This window comes from Trachemys scripta, chromosome 3, assembly GCF_013100865.1.
Source record: "Trachemys scripta elegans isolate TJP31775 chromosome 3, CAS_Tse_1.0, whole genome shotgun sequence".
NCBI lineage: Eukaryota > Metazoa > Chordata > Testudines > Emydidae > Trachemys > Trachemys scripta.
The window spans coordinates 199914241-199930407 of NC_048300.1; the positions used below are offsets into that span (position 1 = coordinate 199914241).

Sequence of the window (16167 nt, forward strand, 5' to 3'; positions counted from 1 at the left end):
GAAGAATCCCAGGAAAACAGCAATAAGTACACCTTGGTGGCTGGTTACCGATCCCTGGGTTGGAACCCTGTGTAGAGAGAGGGCCTGGATTCCCGTACCAGCACTGGCAAATAGCAAAGGACTGTTGGAGGTGCTGTCCGGAGAGGTGGTCCAAATGATACCCCGAAAGGGAGGACTATATAATGACCTAGCTGGAGGAGTGAGTTGCAAAGAGAGAGCACTGTGAATTACAGGAAGAGAGACCACTGTAGTGATGGAGTGACCATTGGCAGGGTGCACCATATGGGAAGGAAGCTGCTATGCAACACCTGGCCAGGAAGAGGCACTCATGTGGTGAGTGGAGCCCATCACGGGATAACCTTCAGAAGAATCCATTTCAAAGGTTCACTGGACTATAAAAGACAGGACAAGGAACCCCAAATTATCTTTCACCTAAGAAAACAAAGGAACCAAGTACTTTGGACTTTGTGGGAGATCATGACTAAGGGGTGGTCAGCCATCTTGCTGGAAGAAAGTAGTAAGAATCTTACTTTGAACCAAGACTGTAGTTTTGTTCAGTCTTAGTCACTAGAAAACATATTTTTACTTTTATTTGTTTGTAACCCCTTCTAACTTTATTCCTAATTGTTTATTACAATCCTATCTCCTTTTGTTAATAAACTTGTTTTACTTTTAATCTAAACCAAACTGTGCTGTTTGAAGCAAAGTGATTGTTAACTCCAGTTAAAGTGATAAGTTGTGCATTTTGGCTCTGTAGAGGAGCAAACAAACCCGATTACTCCAGTGCTACCCTACAGTCCTTGGGGCTGTGCATACTAGCGGTGCAGAAACGCCACTGTGGTCTTCAGCAGCAGCAGTATCGTCCGCAGTGCATGTTTGGCCTGCCTCTCTCTCCTCTGAGGCAACAGAACTACCCTAGAAAAAGGGATAGCCCTCACAAAGAAAACAATCGGGCTTGGGGGTCAGCCAGTCCAGCCACCCTCCCCCAGAGTCCTCCAAGCAACCATTTTCACTCGGTCCAGAGCACTGTTCCAGTCGTTGCTCCTCTGTCCTCATCTCCCCCTTTGGGGACAGGCTGGCCTGCTTTCACAATGCTTGGGGATCGATCACCACTGACAGCTGGGTCCTAAACATCATCAGATTGGATTATGCCATCCAATTCCTCTCCCCACCTCCTCCCCATCCCTCTTCAGGAACCCATCTCACGAGATACTGCTCCTTGAGCAGGTCTGCTCTCTGCTGGCTTTGTGAGGGGTGGAAGAGTTTCTGCTGGAACAGCAGGGTCTCAGCTTCTACTCCTGATACTTTCTGGTACCCAAATCCAAGAAAGGCATACGACCCATCCTTGACCTTCTTGGCCTCAACAAATATATCATGTATATGAAGTTCCAGATGGTGACTGTCAACCATTCTCCCTGCGTTGTCTCAGAATGACTGGTTTGCTGCTCTGGACCTTCAGGATGCCTACTTTCATATGGCGATTCTGCCAAGCCACAGAAAATTCCTTCAGTTCATCATGGCAGAACGCCACTTGCAGTACACAGTGCTTCCATTCGGCCTCTTTTCTGCCCCCGTTTCCCACCCCCCTCAATTTTTAACAAATGTGTGGTCATTGTTATGGCATATCTCACAAAGAAGACAATTCACAGTCATATCTGGATGACTGGTTACTGAAGGGCAGAACCAGAGAGGAAGTTCTTGCTCACATAGGCACCACAGTGCGCTTGCTCAACTGTCTGGGTCTCATTCTAAACACCGGGAAGTCAACCTTGGCTCTCGCTCAAAAAATCAAGTTCATTGGGGCCCTGTTAGATTCCATGACGTCCAAAGTATTTCTGCTGACCAGCCATTTCCAGACAATTCGCCACTTTTGCCTTTGTCTAGTGTGTCAGCCTCCCATGACAGTTTGGACATGTTTGAGGCTCTTTGGCAACATGTCTGCTTGCATGCAGGTGGTCCAGTTTGCAACATTGTGCCTTACTCCCTTCAAATGTGGCTCAGGATGGTTTACCATCCTACTCTTCGCGCTCTAGAGAGACTTGTTCCTTTTCCTCCACTGGTTCTGGACTCCTGGCAGTGGTGGATGCGTCCAGAGAACATTTGACAAGGCGTTCCCTTTGTCCAGACCTCACCAACCAAGTTGATTGTTACCAACGCCTCCTTGATGTTTTGGAGGGCACACCTGGGGTCACTGAAAGTGCAGAGACTGTGATCAGAGCAGGCGGCCTCACTCCATATAAATGTGCTGGAACTTCAGGCCATTTCTAATGCATGTCACACTTTTTGGGACAGTATCAGAGTCTCAGTAGTTCACGTACCTACTGACAATATCACCATGATGTAGTATGTGTACAAACAAGGGGGAACACACTCCAGGTTGCTCTGCCTAGAGGAGATCAAGCTGTGGCAGTTCTGCATCAAGGAGAACATTACTCCAGTAGCCATTCGCTTACTCAGGGTTCAGAATCTTCTTGCAGACCATCTCAGACGCTATTTTCCTGAGTTGTAAGTGGTCTCTAAAGACAAAATGTCCCCCAGGTCATCTTCATAGCTTGGGGCATCCTGATGATCAACCTGTTTTCTTCAAGGTACAACAGAAAATTTTGTCTTTAGGGCTCTCAAGCGTCAGTCCAGGCTCCCTGTCCAGGGCTTTCCACCTCAGCTGGCAGTCAGCTCTCCTCTGTGTCTTTCCCCTGATCCCAGTCATCCCTCAGGTCATCCTCAGGCTCAGGGCGAATCGGGCCAGTTTCATTCTCTTTGCCCTGGCCAAGACAGTGCTGGTTCTCCAACCTTCTTGTACTGTCTGTTCAGCCTCCCATACTGTTTTCTCCCCATCCCAACTCCCTCAGAACCAAGGCCTCACCTCGCGTCCTGCACTTGGCTCCCAGCATCTCACGTAGTGGCTGCTGCATGGCTGAATGAAGAAGAGCAGTGTTTGTCCAATAAGTCCTTCTTAACAGTAGAAAGCCCTCCACCAGGATGGCCTATTGAGTGAAATGGAAGCCATTTTTGGCATGATCATTAGCTGTGGAATCCAATCAATGCTGGCTTCTATCCAGGACATTTTGGACTACCTGCTGCACCTTCACTCATTGGGGCTTGCATTTAGTTCACTGAAACTACATCTGGCAGTGATATCAGCATTTCACCTCCTCCCTCCCCCGTTCAGGGAAAATCAGTCTTCTCCAATATCATAGTAGCAAGATTCAAGTCTACATCCTCTGGTCGGTTCTTCTGTGGGACCTTAACTCAGTCCTAGTGGCCTTAATGGGACCTACAGTTGAGCCCTTTGAATCTTGTCCCTTTCTGCTTTTGTGTCAGAAAACTGCATTCCTGGTAGCAATAACATCTACAAGGAGAGAGTGTGAGTTGCAGGCTCTTACGGCAGAGCCTCCTTATACGCAATTCTCCAACGACAAAGTGACCTTATGACCGCATCCAAAATTTTTGTCTAAAGTGGGTTGTCAGTTTCATTCGAACCAGGCAGTATATTTGCCATTGTTCGTTCTTAAGTCACATTCCTCTCCAGAGGAGCAGTGTCTCCGTACCTTAGATGTCAGATGATGTCTAGCATCTTATCTGGACAGGACTGAACCATTTTGAGCTTCGCCTTATTTGTCATATGCAGATCGCATGAAGGTTCAAGCAGTCTCTTCACAGACAGTATCCAAATAGATATCATCTTGCATCAAAACTGCATATGAAATAGCTTTGGCTACACACCTTCTGTGGGTACAAACTTATTCTACGAGGGGGCAAGAAACGTCCATAGCGTTCCTCAATGACATTTCTATATTGGACATTTGCAAAGCTGCTATGTGGCCATCGATGCATGTGTTCACAAACCATTATGCCATAACCGCATCTTCCAGAGCGGATGCTGGCCTTGATAGAGCGGTCCTGCAGTCCTTGTTTAGGTAGACTCCAAGCCCCACTTCCTGGGGAGAGTCACCTAAGTGGAATACACATCTGCATTTACTCAACAGTTACTTACTGGAACTGTGGCTCTTTGAGATGTGATGCTGATGTGTATTCCATGACCGACCCTCCATCCCGTCAGCATAGGAGTCTCGTTTCTGGGGGCTTGGTACAAAGGAACTGAAGGAGGGTCAAGGTAGCTAGGGAGGGGCTATGGTCATAAGGTACAGCACTGCCCCTGTAAGTGGAATGCAGGTCGTGCACTTGTTGCTTCTTAGGCCCAGCTGTACGTCACATGAGAGAGCTGTGTTAAGATGCTGCCTGTGATATCGGTAAGCAGCAGCAACGGGTGCCAGAGAGATTTTTCTGTCTGCAGCAGTGTGGTGGGGAGGGGGGATGTGTAGAGAGTGGGGAGAAGTATGGGAGGCCAGAGATTGGGATGATGGGGGTGACAGACACCCCCCATTTCCCTGCGTGCACGTGCGCGCACACACACACACACACACACTTTTCCTTCCTTCCTTTCAGAGTCAATATCTGCTGAAGATGAGCTGATAAACCCAGGCTTCATTATAAGCAATCCCTGCCTCCCCAGCCCCTAAAAAATCATAGATTTCCAGGCCAGAAGGGACCATTGTGATCATCTAGTCTGACCTGTATAGCACAGGCCGTAGAGCTGCCCCACAATAACTCCTAGAGCAGTCTTGATTCTAAAAATGGCCAGTGCTGGAGAATCCACCACGACCCTTGGTAAATTGTTCTAATGGTTAATTACTTTCACTGTTAAAAATCTATGCCTTGTTTTCAGTCTGAATTTGTCTACCACCAATTTCCCACCACAACTGCCCCGTCCCTTTGGCTCCTTGCAGCTTCCCCCACTGTCCAGGTCTCTGCTTCTACACACACACCCCCAATCTCTCCCTCCACATTCCCTCCCCATAGGTACCTGCTTTCCCTCCAACATATACTGGCACTAGAAAAGGTTCAGAGAAGGGCAACTAAAATGATTAGGGGTTTGGAACGGGTCCCATATGAGGAGAGATTAAAGAGGCTAGGACTCTTCAGCTTGGAAAAGAGGAGACTAAGGGGGATATGATAGAGGTATATAAAATCATGAGTGATCTGGAGAAAGTAGATAAGGAAAAGTTATTTACTTATTCCCATAATACAAGAACTAAGGGTCACCAAATGAAATTAATAGGCAGGAGGTTTAAAACAAATACAAGGAAGTTCTTCTTCACACAGTGCACAGTCAACTTGTGGAACTCCTTACCTGAGGAGGTTGTGAAGGCTAGGACTATAACAGCGTTTAAAAGAGAACTGGATAAATTCATGGAGGCGAAGTCCATTAATGGCTATTAGCCAGGATGGGTAAGGAATGGTGTCCCTAGCCTCTGTTTGTCAGAGGATGGAGATGGATGGCAGGAGAGAGATCACTTGATCATTGCCTGTTGGTCCACTCCCTCTGGGGCACCTGGCATTGGCCACTGTCGGTAGCCAGGATACTGGGCTAGATGGACCTTTGGTCTGGCCCAGTACAGCCATTCTTATGTTCTTAACTTGTCCACTTTTCACCATGGCAGACCTGTCCCTCTTCCCGCCTATGCCCTCCCCCTCTTCCCCCCCATGTCCTCGCCTCTCGGGCTCCTCACCCAGGGCAGATGGAGGTGGAGGTCCGTGCCGACTCCACACAGCTCTTACCCCGAGCTGGCTCTGGCCGAGGGACAGGGCCTCAGAGCTGCAGCCCGGCCATGGTAAGAGCTGTGCAGGCAGCTGTGGGGAGCTGTGCAGCACCTCCACCTGCCTGTAGTGTGGGGTGGCCCAAGCAGCCCCCGGCCCGTGTCTCTGCCCCCCAGACTCCCCGCTCAAGGCAGGTGGAGGTTCCTCACGGCTCCCCACAGCTGCCCGCACAGCTCTTACCCTAGCTGGGCTGCAGCCACCGCTCCCAGGAGGAAACGTAGGGTAGTGGTGGTTGGTGAGTCTCTTCTAAGGAGGAACGAAAGCAACCATCTGCCGGCCTGACATGGCATCCCAGGAGGTATGCTGCCTGCCAGGGGCCCATAGCCGAGACGTTACAGAGGGATTGTTGAGGATCATCTGGCCCTCTGACTATTACCCCATGCTGCTCATCCATGTGGGCACTAATGATACTGCGAGGTCTGACCCTGAGCAGATCAGACATGACTACAGGGCTCTGGCAGTAAGGGGGAAGGAGTTGGGAGCGCAGGTGGTGGTCTCTTCAATCCTTCCGGTCCAGGGTAGGGGCCCAGGCAGAGACAGACTCATCCTGGAGGTGAATGCCGAGGATGGTGTCTCCAGGGGAGCTTCAGCTTCCTTGACCATGGGATGGTGTTCTGGGAAGAAGGACTGCTGAGCAGAGATGACATAGTTGGCATCGCAGAGACTTGGTGGGATAATACACATGACTGGAATATTGGTATTGAAAGGTGCAGCTTGCTCAGGAAGGACAGGCAGGGAAAAAATGGGAGGAGGTGTTGCCTTATATGTCAAAGATATACACTTGGACTGAGGTTGAGATGGGAATAGGAGACAGACTTGTTGAAAGTCTCTGGGTAAGTCTTAAAGGGGTTAAAAAAAAAAAAAGGGTGATGTCATGGTAGGGGTCTATACAGACCACCTAACCAGGAAGAAGAGGTGGATTAGGCATTTTTTAATCAACTAACAAAATCATCCAAAGCACAGGACGTGGTGGTAATGGGGGACTTCACCTACCCAGACATCTGTTGGGAAAATAACACAGCTGGGCACAGATTATCCAACGAGTTCTTGGAATGTATTGGAGACAATTTTTTATTTCAGAAGGTGGAGAAAGCTACTAGGAGAGAGGTTGTTCTAGATTTGATTTTGACAAATAAGGAGGAACTGGTTGAGAATTTGAAAGCGGAAGGCAGCTTGAGGTGAAATAGATCATGAAATGGTGGAGTTCATGATTCTAAGGAGTGGTAGGAGGGGAAACCAACCCAGTAAAGATAATGGATTTCAAGAAGGCAGATTTTAGCAAACTCAGGGAGTTGGTAGGTAAGATCCCATAGGAAGCAAGTCTAAGGGGAAAAACAGTTCAAGAGAATTGACAGTTTTTCAACAAGATCATAGAAGATTAGGGTTAGAAGAGATCTCAGGAGGTCATCTAGTCCAACCCCCTGCTCAAAGCAGGACCAATCCCCACCTAAATCATCCCAGCCAGGGCTTTGTCAAGCCGGGCCTTAAAAACCTCTAAGGATGGAGATTCCACCACCTCCCTAGGTAACCCATTCCAGATGTTATTAAGAGCACAAGAGCAAACTATCCAACTGTGTAAGAAAGATAGCAAGTGTGGCAAGAGACCCACCCAGACTTAACCAGGAGATCTTCAAATCTGAAACTCAAAAAAGAGCCACAAAAAGTGGGAACTGGGTCAAATTACAAAGGATGAATATAAACAAACAGCACAAGCATGTAGGGATTAGAATTAGAAAGGCCAAGGCACAAAATGGGATTAAACTAGCTAGAGACGTAAAGGGTGACAAGAAAACATTGTACAAATACATTAGAAGCAAGAGGAAGACCAAGGACCAGCTAGGCCTCAATGAGGGAGGCAGGGGGGAAACAATAACAGAAATATGGAAATGGCAGACTTTTTTGTTTCAGTTTTCACCAAAAAGTTTAATAGCTATTGGACATCTACTCACTTCTTTACTTTGTTTAGTCACGGTGGAGCTTTTTTGGTCCTCTTCCTCTGTTTTTTAATGTGGGGTATACATTTAATGTGTGCCATTATTATTGTGTTTTTATCCACGCCGCTTGCAGTCATTTCACTTTTGTGATTGTGCCTCTTTCATTTCCATTTAACTAGCTTCCTCATTTTTGAAGTTAAATGCTATTGTAGTGGTCTTCTTTATTGTTTTTTCCCCCACAAGGATGTTAAATTGAATGATGATATGGTCGCTTTTATCCAGTGATTTCAGCTATATTCACCTCTAGGACCAGATCCTGGGCTCCACTTAGGACTAAATCAAGAACAAGTTGGCAGGTTGGCCAAAGGCATGGTCTAGAGGTCCTAGGGGAGCAAAGGGCTCAGTTTTTCACACCTAGCTCCTGCTTGGAAAGATATGATCAGTGCTATGAGTGCAATGATGCAAGAAAACATAGCCATCACTTCACTTCTTGGCTTAGTGTCACTAGTGGCCCTTCCCTATTTTTAAAGCAGTATGGTGATTTGATTTCAGTTCTCCTAGCATAGTCTGGAAAATGTATTGCACATAACTGACTGGACACCAGTCTTCAACATGGTGCTCAACAGATTAGGACGCTGTACTGGAGGGGAGGGAAAGCAAATTCAAGAGTTGAAGACACTCCGTCCCAGCCTATTGATATATAATTCTAGAGACCATAAGCTTGAGTGTCTCAGCTGACCACAAGTGTGGGGATGCCACATGAAATAGAGAGAGTTGATCTGAGATGTGCAGAACCAAAGCCATAAAGACCATTACAGATCAAAGCTAACTCTGTGACCTACACCCTCAAATAAACTGGCATCCTGCAGAGTTTCTGGAATACCAGTGTAATATACTACCACCACATGGTACTGCTAAGTAAGCAGATGGCTGCATGTTGTACCACCTGAAGTTTCCAACTGACCTTCAGGTAGAGAATTACAGCAATCCAATATGCAGGCATGACTAACCAGGATGAGGTTCTGCACCTTACTGGAAAAATCACAACTTCCTTGCCAAACATAGATGGGGAAAATCAAGTCCGCTTGACCAGAGTGACTATGTGGACATTTGGAAGGAACAAAGAGACCAGATGCTACCCTACTCTTATAGTCCAGATCTCACCATGACTCTTGGAAGCTCAGAAATTGTACCATGCAGGTCTGATAAAAGCAGAACACTAATCTCGTGGTGTTGGCCCTTCAGCTTGAACCTCTCACTCTGTCCTCTCTCAGCCTCGTGTGTACACTGAACGAGAGAGATGCGAGAATGGATTGCTGTGCTATACCACACAAGAACCCCAGATCAGATGTATAATCACTTAATGCTGCCCTCTTGGTTCTCCCTGTGTGAAGAATGGAGCTATGCAAGTGCAAATTTATGTCTTTGGGGGTGTCCCCAACACCCCATGATCACTGGTCTCAGAGACTGCCCTCAGGTCCAAAAAGGAAAAGCAAGGACACTTTAGGCTAGATCTTGGCCCTGATGCAGCCACTTTCCACCAGTTCACCATAAAGGCAGCTTAACTGGCTACCTAAGGGTTACACTGACATGGAATCCTCAGGTGGTGAAAGGCCAATGTAATGAATATCACCACCTTCTCCCACTCCTCCTTCAGATGGGCCGTGTGGCCAGCGAAAGGGGGGGGTATGGTGAGGAAGGTGCAATTCCTAGCTGATGCCAGTCTGCCAGACTACCCCCTAGGGGCAATTATCCTCAGGTGCAACTTACACAAGCCCTGATGCTGACATCAGCATTCACACTCTGTACTAACTGTGTGCTTGATGTACCTTTTTCTTTGCACAATCTTATCTAGTATTGTCTGTTTTTAACTGTATAAATAAAGAGAACAATAAAATGTTTTAGATAATAAATAAAACCCACATGCACTCACGTGTTGACTAAGTGCTAGGAATATGGGACTCTCTCCCTCCGGGTCCTTGGAGAGCAGCTTTGAGAAGATGAGATATTAAATGCTGAAATTGTGGGGAGTTGGAGGGAGAAGCACAACAGTGATAGTATGCAGCCACTTAAAGCAGTGGTGTTCTCAGATCTGCTCTCTGGTGTGCATGCCGCTCAGGCAGCCAGACTGGTAACATTTAAGGGTAAGCTCACCAGGAGAGAGAGAGGGCAAAACAAAAGGAAATAAAAAGAAAATAATCCTTCCAGGAAACAGTTTAAAACTGGGGCAAGCTGTTTTCAACTCGCTGTTTGGAATACAGTCAACATGCTAGACGCACCAGTCAGCTCCAGGGTGGAATTTTTTTTAACTCCTTGAGGAAATGCACCTGGATATTTTTAGAGGTATTTACAGAGTGTTTCCACTGTTGCATTGAAACACCTGTTTGCTGCTGCCTGGATCAGCAGCAGTATTAGGGAAAAACTCATTTTCACTCCCTAGGTAATTGGTTTTTAAACAGAGTGGTATATTTTTTGAAAGTAGCTTTAAAGGGACACTGTCAATTCTGACTGGGCCCAACATGTAGATGGTGTAAAAGCTAAGCTTTTACAAGAGCAAACACCAATCTCAGTGTTGACATGGCATTTTAAAAAACCTCTTTCTAAATGAATAAACATTCCTCCTTTCCCTGCATCCTCACCCCCAGCAAGTGTTTGCAGCCCAAACATTTTCAGCACTGAGAACAAAACCAAAATGAATTCAGTGGTTTACGTTGTCCTGGCTGAGAAAAATCACCAAATAAATGGCATCAAGCCAAGAAGTGAACTGGATTTTTTAGAACCCTTTCACTTCGAATAATCTATGAATAACATAGGACTACCGGCTACATACACGCCAGCAATGTACAAGAACAAACTGGTGCTCCCTCTGGTCCAGGATCTTCTTGACAGAAGCTGGTACCAGATGCTGCAGAAGAAGATGCAGAAAAACCTGCTGTTGACAATTATGGTATAATTTGCTCACAGAGGAAGTTTATTACAGACCCCTATCAATCAGTGGTTTGCTTGTGCCCTGAAGCAGGAAGATTTATAGCCATCCTAAAAAGATGTTTTGTCCTGTCCAATGTAACTATGGATGTCTACATTATCAATGTGGGGGAGATAGCTCAGTGATTTGAGCATTGGCCTGCTAAACCCAGAGTTGTGAGTTCAATCCTTGAGGGGGGCCACTTAGGGATCTGGGCAAAAATCTGTCTGGGGATTGGTTGTGTTTTGAGCAGGGGGTTGGATTAGATGATCTCCTGAGGCCTCTTCCAACCCAGATATTCTATGAATATAAATGTAATATTTTTTTTAAATCCCATTCATTTTTGCCCTCAATTATATATTGTGGCAGTGAATTCCACAGATTGATTATGCATCGTAGAAAATACTTTATTTACTAGTTTTAAATTTGTTGCATTGCATTTGAACAAAACATTCCCCTTGTCTTATATCATGAGTGGTGAATAGAAGTACCTAATCTCCTCCTCTAGTCTAGCCATTATTTTGTATACCTCTGTCATATCCCCACTTATTTGTGTCTCCTCTGAACTAAACATTCCCGATCTTTTCAATTGTTCCTCATACAGAAGTCTCTCCAAGCCTCTAATTTTTTTGTTGCCTGTCTCTGAACCCCTATTATATCTGATATATGCTTTTTGAGTCAGAGTTACTTTCTATCCCATGCCTAATTTCCATCCTACATTGTACCTGCCATAGTTCATGCTACTCTCTGTTGGCTTCATTAGGGCTAGATTTCCATTTTTAGGCTAACTTTTTGGCTTGAATGACCTTATGAACTTTAGCATTTAACACAACTTTCATGTCTTGCCCTCCTCCTTCCTCTTCTGGTTAAGGGTATGCATGCCTTCTAGGACTTGGTTATAGTTGTTTTAATAGCCTGCATGCTGACACAAAGGATTTTAATTTTCTTCACTTTCGATTTTAGAATCTTTGACTACCTTCCTCATTTTGAAAAATTCCACTGTACAAGTTTTTTGCAAGATTCCTCCCGGGGAAGCTGAGATTAATTGTACTGTAGTCACTAGAGCTTAAATTCAGCGAGAGCCGACCAGGGAGGAGCTGTAGTAAATATTTTCAAACCTGCAGCAGCCTCAGCATTCCCCGCAGGGCTGAAGCCCGGAGCCCTGGTTTGCCCTGCAGGGCTGGAGCCCCAAGCCCCAGGAAATACTCGGGGAGAATTTAAGCCCTGGTAGTCACTATTATTGAGTGGCTCTATTATAGTTATATATAATTATTGCTATAGTTGTTTCTTATGTTCTCTAGAACTCGCTGTTCCAAGAAATGGTCATTTAAGATCCTGAGAAACTGTTCCACTTAAATCTTTTCCTGTTGTGTTATTTGAACAGTTTATATACAGACAAATGGTAGAAAATGTGTCTCCTTAAAATGGACAGTGCACTGGAAGCAGGGGATGTATTTCTGAAGCTCTTTAAAATTCTTGGCTGAAAGTGCTATCAGGGCCAAAGTACGACTTCTTGAAAAGGAAACTGTTCTGTATGGTGGTTATTACAAGCTTGGTTTGAATTTTTAATCAGTCATGTCCTTCTCTCCGCTCTCACTAGGCCCTGAAGCAGCAGCAACAGAAGCAGCAGCAGCAGCAATGCAGAGCAGGCATGCCTGTGTCTTCTAACCAGCATCTTCTGCTGAAGACTGTGAAGGCAGCCAGTGACTCCACGCCTGCTAAACCTGGTACGAGGCAGCGAGATTCCCAGGCTCTCTTTTACTGTCATGTCTCTCTAACTTGCCTTTCCTAGGCTTTAGGGGAAGAGGGAGGGAGAGGAAGCCCCTGTTTTCCAGAGCATTCTTTGTATTTCTAAACTCTTCCAGCTTCTGTCTTCTTGGCTTTGTCTATACCAGGAAAATGCATTGTGTTAGGGAAAAATCATAGATTTTAAGGCCAGAGGGAACCATATGATCATTTGTCTGATGCCCTGCACAGTACAGCCATCACCTAATAATTCCTGTATCAAACCAGTACATTCTGGTTGAGCTAGAGTAGAAAACAATCCAGTTTTGCTTTAAAGACTTCAAGTAATGAAGACTATCTGACAGCCCTTGGTAAAGTTCCAATGGTTAATCACCCGCACTGTTAAAATATGTACCTTATTTCTAAACTGAATTTGTCTAGATTCAGCTTTCATGCATTCAATCTTACTATGCTGTTGTCTTGTAGACTAAAGAGCCCTCTACTATCAGAAAACTTCTCCCCATGTCGGCATGTATAGACTGTGATCAAGTCACCTTGTAATCTTCTGATGGATCGGCTAAACAGATGTAGCTTCTTAAGTCTCTCACTATAAAGCATGTTTTCCAGAATTTGAATCAATCATTTAGCTGTTTGCTGAACCCTTCACAATTTCACTACATTTTCTGAAGTGTGGACACTAGAACTGGACACAGTATTCAGTGATATCTCACTAATCCTTATTGCTTCTCAATATCTCCCCTTATTCAGCAAAGATCACATTAGCTGTCTTAGCCACAGCATCACTCTGGGAGTTCATGTGCATTTAGTTATCCACTGTGACCCCTAAGTCCTTTCAGAGTTACCGCTTTCCAGTGTACTGCTTTCCAACCTGTAACTAGGGCCTATAGATTTTGTTCTGAGATGTGTGTCCTTGCATTTGGCTGTATGAAAATACACATTGTTCAAACAAATTCAGCTAACCAAGAGATCCAGATCACTCTTTTTATTTACCACTCCACCAATTGTTGGGTCACATTATCTGGTTACACCTTCCTTTGATGCTGTTGAAGGGGTTGCTGGAATGGGGCTTCTGAGGATTGTGTGACCCACAGAAGCTGTGTCCTTCTCACACCAAAGCTGTCTCCACCCCTCCTACCTTTTTTATTTAAAAAAACCATTTTGGTTCCAAAATGCATCATCCCCCACAAGATGTTCCTGACGTGGATTCCCTGATTCAGGCCCTCTGAAATCACTTTGAGAAGGGAGAATTGATGTGTAAGCCAAGGAAAATATGTTAACTAACATGTTTTAATTAGCACAATGTTAAACACAATTGTGCCCTTAGCGCAGAGAAAGACAAACTTGTGCTTAACATCATGCTAATTAAAACCATATTTCTAGTGGGGGAACAGATCCATGGAGATCTGTTCATAGCCCAAAGCTGTGTGATATCTTTAGCAATTATCTGGGAAAAGACATACAATCACTGTGGGTAATGTTTGCAGGTGTAACGTAGTACCTGCAATTATTACCCCCCTCCTCCAGGAATAGGGCTGTTACTGTCCCTCCGATCTCTGTTTAGTGTTTCCCTGACCTTCCACTGAGATGTTTACTTCTACTCCTCTAAGCTTTGTGTTGAGAGAGGCTTAAGCTACATGACAAAGTTTTTCTGGCATAGGTATGTCAGCTGCAAGTGTGAGTAAATCACACCCCCGAGTTAACATAGCTACGCGGGCAGAAACCTTGGTGTAAATGTAACGAAGGCGACAGAAAGTGCGTCTGTTGGCATAGCTCTCACCAGTCAAGGAGTTGATGTACCTATGCCAGCAGAATGCTTTCAGTTGACTTATGCTGTCTCTCCATTAGAGGACTCTGCTGTCATCGCTATTCTGGTGTAGCTATGCTGGTAAACCATTTATAACAGTGGTGGGCAACCTGCAGCTCGGGGGCCGCACACGGCCTGTGATGGTAATCCGGTGGTGGGCCACCAGATAATTTGTTTACAATGATCGCCCGCAGGCACGGCCCCCCGCAGCTCCCAGTGGCTGCGGTTATGCAGTTTGCAAGGGAGGAGCACACATGATATAAAGCTATATAGATGGGTGGGGGGAAGCCCAGTATTGCACACCTTTGAACGGGGTTCCAAATGCTTGATTTCCAAGCATAACATTAATTATTGACTATATTATTTATTAATGCTTATGATTAATGTTTGTACAGTGCTTTGAAGTCAAAGTGCTAAGCATTATTATTCATTATTTACTATCATTATTTATTAATGTCATACAGAGGGTGTCACATTTTTTTTTATCAGCCCTGGGTGAATAAATAATCCTACCAACAATGGAAAATGGTCCTTCATAAAGGCGCAAGGGCTTATTTATCCCTAAAGGGGCATGTTCTCCTTTCGTGTTTGTTTTAGCTAAGAGCAAAAATAAAAAATATATTTTCATTTTGACAAAGTTACTTTTGTGAGACCAGCTTAACTATAACTTTATCTTGTGACCCATCACAAGTTATCAATACATGTACATTCAAGAACACTGGTAGGCAGGTACCAGGCTAGATACATGGTTATGAGTACAGTGCATCTCCTGACACACTCACTCACTCACACTCTCTCTCTCTCTCTCTCCAGCAACTCCATTATGTTAGCACCAAACCTGCAGCTGTCTTTAGGGGAGAGAGAAAAAATAGGTCAATGCAACGTCAGATGCTTTTGCTCCCAAATCAAAAGCTACATCCAGTCCTTGCAAAAGTGACTGATCTGGTGCAGCCTGCTAGCCAGTGTAACAGGGTGAACCATTAACTACAGAAAGAAGATCAGAGTGGGCACTTATGGAATCTGAATAACTTTCTGCTCTCAGATCTGCCTGTGATCGGACTCCATGGGAGTTCCATGCTGAACGTTGGAGTTCGGCTTGGCCATGTAGAATTGAGGAGAATTTTGATGTTTGGCTCTCTTTTTGACTTGTTTCTACTTAACTGTGCATGTTTGTTTATTCCCTCTTTTCAATTGACCCCAAGAGAATCAAAACCAAAACCAGCTGAGGCTGTCTTGGCTCGCTGCCTAATTCTGCTGGACTGGCCTATGGAACATCTGTTCAGATGACGGCAAGGTTGCGGCTAGGCTGCATATATCCATCTGCAAGGAACAAGCATATCTGCCAGATGTACTTTATGTGGTGCTTAATAATGAAGTGGTCGACAGGGTTGGCATTCAAGGGGTCCCAAGCCAGCTTTGACGTTAAGACCCTATTGAGAGGAATAAGGGAAGGGAAGTCAACCACTTCTTGGTTGTTTCCGAAGCACTTCTTGCATGTACTGTTCCATGCATACATGGGAGCTATAGGGGAGGCTTGCAGGAGGAAATGCCAGGGGAAGGGGGCACCTCTAGCCACTCCTAGATAGATGAGGGAAGGCCTGAGAAGGGAGCTACAACTAGTTGGCATGGAAAATTTTGTGTATTTTATGTTTACATGTAGGAAAGGGTGTGGCAGGTGCATAAACCTGGTGGGAGCCCAGTGCCATTTCAAACTTTTCACAACGTTTTCCTTGCTAACCAGTTTAAATCTGGATGGCTCTCTGGCTCTTCGGCTTGAGCTTTCTTCTCAGAGCTCCCCTCTACCCTGGTCTTAAGGCCCCATCCTGGCCCGTTTCATGTCCTCAGGGATGGAGTGACTCTTGCAGCAGTTTCTGGCAGCCGGCTGGGAGATGGGAGGGCCTGGCCTTGCCACATAATTCTGCGGTGTTGTAGCATAATTTTGGTCTAATATGCGAAGTGGTCCACACCCATATTACGTAACACTTTCAATCTTCAAAGCATTGCATAGCCTACAGAATTCCTCTCTGTGCTTTCGGTTTACACCCTCCTCATAATTGCAG

General features: G+C 45.4%; 1 protein-coding gene across 5 annotated transcripts in view; it reads left to right on the top strand.

Annotated features, from left to right (window-relative positions):
* ASXL2 (ASXL transcriptional regulator 2) overlaps positions 1–16167 on the top strand; it is a 237481-nt gene that overhangs the window by 189916 nt on the left and 31398 nt on the right. For all 5 annotated transcript variants that reach the window (XM_034766832.1, XM_034766833.1, XM_034766834.1 and 2 more), the window contains one exon: positions 12158–12284. In XM_034766832.1, the coding sequence (XP_034622723.1) occupies positions 12158–12284 (127 nt within the window). The remainder of the gene's footprint in view (positions 1–12157; positions 12285–16167) is intronic.